At 38.0% G+C, this 10268-nt stretch overlaps 1 protein-coding gene across 4 annotated transcripts; it reads right to left on the bottom strand.

Annotated features, from left to right (window-relative positions):
- Positions 1–893: 893 nt before the first annotated feature.
- Positions 894–9519, bottom strand: LOC140187087 (uncharacterized). Of its 4 annotated transcripts, XR_011883000.1 has the most exons (8): positions 9197–9340; positions 8575–8660; positions 8165–8491; positions 6981–7265; positions 5426–5563; positions 2506–2540; positions 1867–2402; positions 894–1780 (listed from the first exon to the last, which is right to left on the bottom strand). XR_011883000.1 is itself a non-coding variant. In XM_072242030.1 (7 exons), the coding sequence occupies exons 2-7, from the start codon at positions 8654–8656 to the stop codon at positions 2397–2399; spliced, it is 873 nt and encodes a 290-aa protein (XP_072098131.1). In that variant the 5' UTR covers positions 8657–8660; positions 9353–9519; the 3' UTR covers positions 894–2396. The 4 variants fall into 4 exon arrangements, 3 of the variants coding, with proteins under 3 accessions (XP_072098131.1, XP_072098130.1, XP_072098129.1); XM_072242030.1 differs by lacking the exon at positions 9197–9340 and adding an exon at positions 9353–9519 and having other exon boundaries at positions 894–2402; XM_072242029.1 differs by having other exon boundaries at positions 894–2402; positions 9033–9340.
- Positions 9520–10268: the final 749 nt, after the last annotated feature.

The following is a 10268-nucleotide window of genomic DNA, read 5'->3' as shown; positions in this document are numbered from 1 at the left end:
CCAAGGTTACCAAAACTAGATAAAGATGCAAACAAAGGATTCTAGGACACTGAATATTGAACAGTTAATTTACTAATGTCTCAAGTATTATTGGCCTTTAGCATGTGGATTTAATTGGTTATTAATACCTGAAATATTATTATTGGTACCTAAATATGCATATGGTAGAATTCAGAGGTACACTAAGTTTCTATTGAATCAATATCTGCCAGTGAGTCAATCTGTGTATAAAAATGGCATTTCCTTCTTCAAACTTCAGAACAGTTCAGTGACAGGAGCTGAACTGTTCTTCTTGTGCACAATTAAATAAAGTGTGATTGAGGAATGAGAGTGAGGTGTCAGAATCCAGTTAGTTAGTGATGATACCGGGCTAATTCTCTTCTTCGGTTGTCCATCGATTTTCGATGTTGACTGAGGCCTGAGCAAGGTTGTGTGGAAGACTGGCAGTTGCCCATGCTGCAAGTCTCCCCTTTCCACATCACTGAAGTTGTCCAAGGGAGGGGCACTAGGACCCATACAGCTTGGCACCGGTGTCGTCACAGAGCAATGTGTGGTTAAGTGCCTTGCTCAAGGACACAACACGCTGCCTCAGCTGAGGCTCAAACTGGCGACCTTCAGATCACTAGACCGATGCCTTAACCATTTAGCCACCGGGCTAATAATGCAAAAGCCAAGATTATTAATCTAGAGTCACTGAATACAAATTCCACAGTGGATATTTGAGAACTGAATTCTATTGATTATACAACTACCACATTACATTTAAGGCATAGGTCCACAGATGAATGGGCTGAAAGCCTTTGGGCTGGGACTCACAGAAGATCATGTGGTTCAATCTGTTGGCAAAGGAATCACACCACTGAGAAAAAGAAGTCAAAGGTTATGTTTATTTCCCAAATTAGGTCAGCAACATTTCTAATCACTTCACAAAACAATTTTTTTAAATCCCACACCTTTTCAATCTTCTGTAATAAAACATAAAGCAAATGACACACAGTTTTCATTTTGTTTGAATTACTCACTTGAACTGAATAGTATTTTTATGAGGATCCACTAGAGGACCTGATATATTTTAAGGTTGCTGTCACCAAATGTTAGGGCTTGATTTTAAAACTTACATTTGTATAGCCAGCTCACATTCATTGGCATGGCTCACATAAGCAATAGTGTAGGAGAGTAAGATATTAGAAATGGTTAATGTATCTAAGTACTTTTAGGAGGAAAAGAACAATATATTTACAAAATAATTAGTATAAAATATGTATAAAATATCAAATGAGCTTTATAACTGGGCTATGTACATAAAACAAATTAAAGTAGAAATACATAAAATAAACAGAAATTTTATAGAAGTTAATTTCCATATTCTAATCCTTAAAACAGAGAAAAGACAACTGATCAAATTATAATCTATAATATTGCACATGTGTTCACTGCATTTGACTCAAAAGACAAAGCATAAAAAATTACAACAGATACATATGTTATAATAATAGACAGCCATGGGTTTGCACCTCTGCTGGTCTGTGTCCTCTCCAGGGTGCAAGCCTGGGCAGGAAGATTTGAGAACCGGCTATTACCCACGCAGCGTGTTCCCCCTCTCCATGTCACTGATGTAGTCCAAGGGAAGGCCAAGTGCCAATACAGCTTGGCACCAGTGTCATCGCAGAGGTTGCCAGAGTGAAGTTGTAAACAACATCATCAAACTGCCTTAGAGACCCTGGCTCCGAAATCCTTCCTCAGGGTTTACTCCCGAAGCCTTTCCCATGGGTGGGTATGGCTGCAAGGCAGCGGAGATTTAAAATCAGAGACTTCCTTCTCCATACATACATTACAAGTGGCAAATACATGTAGTATTCCACTTACATAATGCTCCTTCTGCTTCTGTTTTCGACTGAAGTTGACTACATATCACATTTCACTTTTTTAGTTCCTGAGAAGTACAGCACAACGGAAAAATAGCTTAATGGATTCATTCAACAGGAAGCAAACTTTCAAAGTGCAACTAAGCTTAAGAGCTTATTCTCTTTTCATTGCCTTATGATGATTTCGTACACAGACTTAGTATTTCAGGTATAAAACAGGGTCATTCCTTGACACTTTAGTCTGATCTCACTGATGAGATTTATCAATATGTGAAGCCATTAACTTCAGATAAAAGCAATGGTGAAGAGTTCAACAAAGTGCCAAAGTTAAAACTGGAATTCTTATTTTACCCAAGAGCTGAGATTTTTAAAAGCACAGTTCCTGCTTTCAATGTGTTACAGAGGAATGTCTTAGTTCTTTGTGAAGGATGTTGAAGTTTCACAGTTGCACAACAGAACATCAGGCAGATCAGACATCACATCACAAAATGATGGTTCCTCCATGTAACTTTGAAGTTAGCGGGGCAGTCTTCAAAGCTGAATAAGAAATTATTTAAGTTGTTAAAAAAGAACAAATAAACTTTGAAAATCGTGATGTGTGGGGCGAAAAAAATAAGTCAATGTTTGAAATCAAACCTACCACTTGATTTTCTGATTCTTCATTGGACTGTCGAACTAAAAACAAAATAAAGTAAATTATTATTATTTTGTCACATTAATTTGAAGTAAATTAATATTTCTTGATGTAAAAATAATCCAAATTATTTTCCTTATTGTTCTTAAACTCCTAATCATGTATACTAAGAGTAGTAACAATGACAGTAATAATGAGTTCTTACATTTTCTGTAATATTCAGGTATTTCCAACAATAATAGGATGCAAAATTGATCCAATTTTGAGACTGGGACCAGGCTACAAATAATATGTCACTCCTTTTCAATAGGAAATTATGTTACCAATCGATCAGTTTAATTGTCTCAAGTTATAAATAATCCAGGTGAAATTAATTCAAATCCTAGCCTCACAATATGGGTAGTTGAGCACAGTTTAATAAATTGCCTGCTGCCAGTAACTGTAAGCATAAAGATTTAACTATCTATTCTCCATCCTGATCTTTCACTTCTTCCCACCTGCCTATTATTATCCTGGCTCCACTCCTCCTCCGCTTTCTCCATCTGGTCCATTTTCCTCTATCAGATTCTTTCTTCTCTAGCCCTTGACCTTTCCAACCCACCTCACTTCACCTATCACTTTCCAGCTAGCCTCTTTCACCTCCCCCACCTCCCATATTTTTTTCTGGCATCTTACCCCCTTCTTTCACAGTCCTAAAGAATGGTCTCAGCCCAAAATGTTAACTGTTTACTCTTTTCCACATATGCTGCGTGACTTGCTGAGTTCTTCCAGCGTTCTATGTGTTTGCTTAAGATTCATTCTCTTTAGAATATTGTAGAAAACAGACAACTTGCTTATTCATGTCCTTTAACAAAGAAAACACTACTCTTAATTGGTCTGGCTTTTTTTTAAATCTGAGAAAATTCCTATGTTGTTATCTCAACTATCCTATACACTGGCAAGTCACTCAACTAACTGCTAAGAACACACACAAAGACTTACTCAATGCACTTCAAAGTTCAAAAGTTAAAAATTTATTATTAAAGTACGTACATATCACCATATGTACTACTACCATGAAATTCATTTTTCCTGTGGACATTCACAGTAGACACAAAGAAATACAATGAAATCTGTAAAAACTACACAGAAAGCTGGTCAAACAACCAATGTTCAAAAGAAGGCAAACTTTGCAAATGCAAAAGGAATGTAGTAAATAATATTAAGAAGATGAGTTGTAGAGTTGTCTAAAGTGAGTTGTGGAATCAGTTCAGTGTCGAGGTGTGTGAAGATATCCACACTGCTCAGGAGTTTGATGTTTCAAGGGTAATAACTGTTCCTGAGCCTGGTAGTGTGGGACAAATGGCTCCATAATTTCACACATAAATTATGTTTTTAAAAGCTTCTGTTCTTTTTTATAGAATGCTCTCTCCAGCACCATTTGCTTTACCCAATACTACACCAATACTTGGTGCACTGTAAATGGTGGTAGTTTGATAACAGAATCAGACCCTGCAGAAGGTAAATCAGAACTTTCCAGGGTGACTCACCTGGTGAGACTTTAGGTGCAAGTGGGAGTTTGGTGAAAAGTTCTGCACATTCTGAGGCCAGGATTTGGATTCATTGATTATAAAACACTGGACAACAGATTTTTTCAGAAGTGTTGCTTCCTCAGAATTTTTTTTGGTTTATGATAGACTGCTTGAAGATGAACACAAATATAACTTCAGGCTACTTTTACCACGTAGGAATTTGGAGAAACAACAAATTAACTTTTATTGAATATAATGTGATTAATTGCATAATGGTGCTAATGCTTTCCAGTAGTTCAACTAAGTTAAAAATACTTTGTTAACGATTTTCATTTGTACTCAGTGTCTGAAGCTTCTCGCTCAAGTGTCCACAATAGTTCGCCAGTATTGATAGATTCCAGTTGGTCTGGTATCTTTTCTCCATGACCGCAATGTCCTGGTGAAACCTTTCACCATGCTCGTCACTAACAGCACCAAGATTTGCAGGGAAGAAGTCTAAATGGGAATGCAGGCAATGAATCTTTAGTGACATGTTGCATTTTGTGGTTTTATATGCTTGAAGCATGCTTTCAACCAGCTGCATGTAGTTTGGTGCTCTGTAGATGCCGAGAAAAATTTCAACAACTTCCTTGAATGCCTTCCATGTGATTTTCTCCAGTCCCACTAGAAATTCTTCAAACTGCCTGTCATTGATGACCTGCTTGATTTGTGGACCAACAAAAATGCTTTCCTTAATCTTGGCATCAGTTAGTCTGGGAAGCATCTGTCTCAAATATCAAAATCCTTCATAGAAATATTTGTGTCTGGTGATAGCAAATTCCATCTTTACAGTCCTGAATTCAATAATTATTACTAAAACCTGTCCTGCCATGTGGCAGCCGCGCCGCCTAAGCACGCCTGGACAAGATAGGAAACTTTTCAGCTTACATTGTAGGCAACATTTTAAGTGACTTGAATTATGAATTGAAATAATAAACATAAGTTTATTTTAAAAAATGGTACATGATAGGGAAATTTCATGATGATTTTCATGATCAGTAGCCCAAAATTCATAAGATACACTTAAAGGTATTCAGGAAGTAAAATCTTTGTTGTCCAGTGTAATCTATTATGGTGCATATTGGTACTTTATCTACCTATCCCCGTAAACATCCACTGTACACAGGATTTCAAATCTGCTTGTTTTTGGAAGGCAAATGCACAAATACAGCCCTGTTAACGATTTCAACCTGCCAGCTGTAGATCATAACAATTTGGCAATCATTAAAGTTTTAAATCTTTCACAGATTATGAAATTATATTTTATATTGATCATTGGTTATCTGTGCGTAATTTTACACCAATGATTAATACTTTGAGTTACAAGGATTCAGAAGTTTTACTTGGAATTAAAATCATTTGCTGAAATAGTGTACCTGGATGGTGCCTTCTCCTGAATTTCAAAAGACCCAGGATGAGTATTCCAACTGCAAGACCTCCAATAACGATACCTCCTGCTGTGAGGGCTTTTCTCTTTTTTGCTTCAGTGTGTTTTTTATTATTTGGCTGATATACTAAAAAAAAACAACAGTAGAAGCTGTAAATTTCATCATCAATCTTTATAAGAACACTGACGTCATTTGCTTATACACTCCACAATTTTTAAAAATCAGTCATGTTGATCTCTAAGCAAAACTGTATAATCCCATAACCATCCTGGAAAAACCACCCTAGAGAGCTAAATACAGCCTCTGGAGCATAACAAATGTAAGAAAAAGAATGATTGGAACAACCAAAATATAACAACTTCCCTATCATTCAATGAGATTGTGGCTTTTATCTCAGCTATATTTTCATACACTTTCCCCATATCTCTAAATATCCAAACTTCCATTTATCTCAATCACAGAAATATTTGGCGATTCAGCCTCTGCAGTCTCCATGGGTAGATTGACCAGCTTCTGAAGAAAAACCTTCTTCTCATCTGGGTCACGAAAGGACAATTCTGAATTTTGAAACTGATGCTGTGTCCAGACACTTCAACCAGGGAAGAACTGTGATAATTTTGTACCTTCCAATGAGATCAACACTGATTCTTTTAAATTTAAGGGAGCAGAGGTCAAAACCTCTATTCTAGGAATTAACCTAGTTACCCATTGCTCCAGTCTCTCCACTGCAAATCCATAGGCAAATAGTATTCCAAATGTTGGCTCTCCAGGGCCCTAAATAATTGGAGCAAGATGGCCCTATTCTTGAAGTCAAATCATTATGCAATTAAAACCTAATAAATAATCTGGCTTCCTACTTATTGCATCATATGTATATTAAATTTCAGTGATTTGTGTCAAATGATGTGTACATTCCTCTGAACACCAACAGCTTTCAATTTATCACTATTTAATGGTGGAGCAGGCTTGACAGGCCAGATGGCATCATCATGTTTCTATTTTTTATGTTCATATATTCAATTGTTTCCCTCCCCCACTACTCCCATTTTCTCTCTGTACCGTCCCCCTTTGACTCCACATCTGCCTCTAACCCAGTCTTACCTGAATTCACCTATCACCTGCTAGCTCTTGTTCCAGCCCTTCTCTTAACCCTCTAATGGTTTATATCTCTCCTCTTTCAGTCCAGATGGAGGGGCTAAACCCAAGATATCAACTGGCCATTTTTCTTACAAATGCTACCTGAACAATTAACTTCTTCTAGTTTTTTCTAGCTAAGACTGATCACTGCAGCACCCCACTTGCCATGCTTCCCAGATTGAAAATCACCAGCCTATTTCTAATTTTTTTGTCCATATCCCAATGTTCAGACTTGGCCAGTATAATGCATCTTGTGACATATGCTGAAATTTGTTTTGTTACACCCACTCAAAGTTCTTCTGGAAATCCAAATATACCAAGTTGGCAGCACTGAGAACCAGAAATATTGTAGCAATTAGTTAAACAATCATTTTCCTAATCACGAAAAAGAAGATTATGAACATACTTGAGATACTGTTCTTGACTTCATATTTACGCTCTGCCTCATTCCAAACTGCACAGGTGTAGATATGCTCCTGGTCAGTTTCTGACTTTATAATTGGAAGTGTGCTGGTAATAGAGATCAGTCCTTGAGCAGTTTCACTTTCTTTGTTTTTTGACTTAGATGTGAGGTTTTTCCCATTCACGGTCCAATGAATCTGAGTGGAAGGATATCCAGTTGTTTCACAACTGACCACCTTGGTCGTTTCTGTCAAATTAACTAAGGCCAGTTTTGGCAAACTGTAGGGAGCTAAAAAGAGAGCATTGTATTATTTGATAATATTGGCCAATCTTTCATTATTCCAAAATCTGCCATCCCTGCCATGGTATTCCAGCATAGCCCCTGAAAATCAAAACTCTTAATAATTAATAATGGCTGAACGCCACCCAATTGCTGTCGCAGCACAGGTAATCAGCAGGACCCACTGAACAGATGCAGCAACCAGTGAGACCCTGAGCTCTGCGTCAGAGGCTTTCACTTTCATGAACATTCATCGAGCTGTAAATATTTTTGCATTGAAAAACTGAACTTCTTATTTATGCTAAACAACTAATTAAGGAAAATATAACCGTCCCAGGAGACATTTTCCATTCCTTTGAATGGGTACTGCTATGCTTACACCAGCTTTAAGCTGCAAAGCCCTGGGTACAGATTCCTGGAGGACACTCTTGGTGCAACTGCTGCCTGTGGGGTATGTCACTACTCAGGAGAGATAGCAGTTAATTCTCAGCATTAATGCCAAGGGATGCTTGCCAGCATACGTTGATGCAAAAACACCAAAAGTGGGTAATCTACTCAGTAGTACATTCATCCAGCATGAGTGGATACTTTCACCCTATCAGTTACCTGGTGAGTTTACTAATATAAGTGGGGCTTGGTTGCAATGAAAGTGATATGATTGGGGACATTCTGGGGATTTGAAACCTGTTATATAAATGGAAAAGTCTTCTTTGTTTTACAGATAAAATTCTCATACAGTATTTATTTACCTATTGTAACTTTCTATCTTTTTTTTCATAAAGAAAGTCTATTTTCGAAATAATAAAAGCAAAACAAAGGTGTTTTGGGGAAGTAAAACTGCATTTGAAGTCAGTTAGAATTAACCAGGTTTTGAAATGAAAAAACAGGGAAAGCACACTGTTACTCACCTTTAACCACTAAACCGATGTTCACTTGCTTATATCCTATATTTGCTTGCAAAAAGTAAATATATTTCCCACTATCTGAGAGTTCTGTTTTTTGAAGTACCAGCGATACATTTTGTAGATCCGAACGAAGTAATTTAATTCGATTCTGAGCTTTACTGACATTATGACTACCATCAAAATTAAAAACAAGTCCAGAATTTCCATCATCTTTCCGCAATTCAATGTTTGTGATTGTATATGGCTCTGCTGTTGTCAGGTTGCATGGCAATATCGTGTCCTCGTTAAATATTCCCGTCACCGTCTCCTCGCACTTCAAAGTCATGAACTCTGCAAAAAAATACATCCCGTCATCTTCCATTACTATCATCACGTTGAATGAGCTAGTGACCGAAAAACGATTTACTACTTACCTTGTGCAGGGTAAAGGTTTGCAAACAGCAGAAAATAAAAATATATTTGTAGGTTTAAATCCATTTCCAGAATTCCCTTCATCTGCCTGCCGATTGAAACACAATATAGAAAAAAGTTTAAAGATCAGAAATCGAATGTTTTTCAGGAATTTCATATAATGTAAATTCCAAGTAGGTCATTAAAAGGTAAATTGCATCAACTACATATTGTTGATCAATCAGAAAACCTCGTAACCTACTGGTTTTCTAGTTTGCTCTACATTCAGCAGACTCTTCGCGACTGCGGACATTCGATGCCTGGATCAAAGTGTTAATGCAAACACAGAAAATCAGAAGAGCTAAAGCAACAAGCAAGTGGAGGAATCTACAAAGGGCAACCGGATTTGCCATTTCGATCCACTTAAGAAAGCTGCAAGAGTCTGCGATCAGCTGTGGAGAAATCGCGGAGCCAAGCTTACCAACGCGCCGAACGCTGTCTCCCGAGAGCCTGCGAAACTCGCGTTCGATTCGGCGGACTGGGGACACTCTGTTCCCTGGACTTTCAATTTTCTTGCTTTCTGTTTCAATCTGAATGGCTAGGACGGTACTGGCGATACCGAGTTTCAATTCGAAAAATAACTACCGAAGATTTATGCCTGACATGCAACTTTGTTAAGTTGTACGGCTGTTAAACTTGCAGGTAACCCGCAGTCTATTCACCAACAGCCCGCTCGGTGAAGCGTCTTAAGAAATGAAGGTCAATGCATGCTGCGAAAACCGAAACTAAAGCAGGAATTACCTGGGACTGTAATTTCAGAAAACCCTACCCTTTCTTGTAAGAAATATACTGTCCCCAGCCGGACTTCCTCCTTATTGCACTGCTCCGGCATTTATTCCAGGGACATTGTCTAAAGACCACCTTCCAATTTTTATTTTAGTTTTCTTCGTGAACGTCAATTAATATTGTGGACTGACATCCCAAATATTTACATTCATAACGAGCACAAAATAATCACTTCCGCATTCTGAGCGTTGGTTTGGATTGCACTGGCAAGGAAACCTGTTTTGTGGTTAAGTGAGCCACAAACAAACAAATGAAGCTGTAGACTTTGCAGGCTTTATGTTCGCTTCTAGCGAACATACAGGGAGGGGGCTGGTGGGAGAATCAATCAAAAACCAAAAAAAAAGCTTTTAATTTTGTTTTAAGCTACTACAACGAGAGCAGTTGATCAATATCAACAATCAACATACAAGATTAACTCACCGTTGCCACTTTATAAGGAACCTCCGGTGCATAATATAGTGACTACTATGTTAGTGGCCTTTTGCTGCTCTAGCCCATCAGCTTCAAGGTTTGATGTGTTGTGTGATCAGAAGTTCTACAAACCACTGCTGTAACACATTATTGTAGTTACTGTTGCCTTCCTGTCAGCTTGAACCAATCTGGCCATTCTCCTCCGACCTCTCATTAACAAAGCATTTTCACCCACAAAACTGCTGCTCCCAGGGGACTAGTGGTTTCTGAGATACTCAAAGTCACTCCATCTAGCACCAGCCATCATTCCATGCTCAAAGGCACTTAGATCATTTTAACGTTCGGTCTGAACAGGAACTTTGCATTGCATTGCAGTCACACGACTGGCTGATAAAATATTTACATTAATGAGCGGGTGTACCGAATAAAGGGGTCATTAAGTGTATGTCACTATATTGGG

This window comes from Mobula birostris, chromosome 24, assembly GCF_030028105.1.
Source record: "Mobula birostris isolate sMobBir1 chromosome 24, sMobBir1.hap1, whole genome shotgun sequence".
NCBI lineage: Eukaryota > Metazoa > Chordata > Chondrichthyes > Myliobatiformes > Myliobatidae > Mobula > Mobula birostris.
Note: the sequence above shows the minus strand (reverse complement) of the source record. Positions and strands in the feature narration are given on the sequence as shown.

Bases quoted from the DNA above. Each gene is read 5' to 3' on its own strand.
- LOC140187087 (XM_072242028.1), bottom strand. From the start codon at position 9,216: ATGTCAGGCATAAATCTTCG. The intron at 8,492-8,574 runs GTAAGTAGTAAA...ATTTTTTTGCAG, and splicing joins AAACCTTTACCCTGCACAAG to AGTTCATGACTTTGAAGTGC. The intron at 5,564-6,980 runs GTATGTTCATAA...GTTTTTTTTTAG, and splicing joins AGTCAAGAACAGTATCTCAA to TATATCAGCCAAATAATAAA.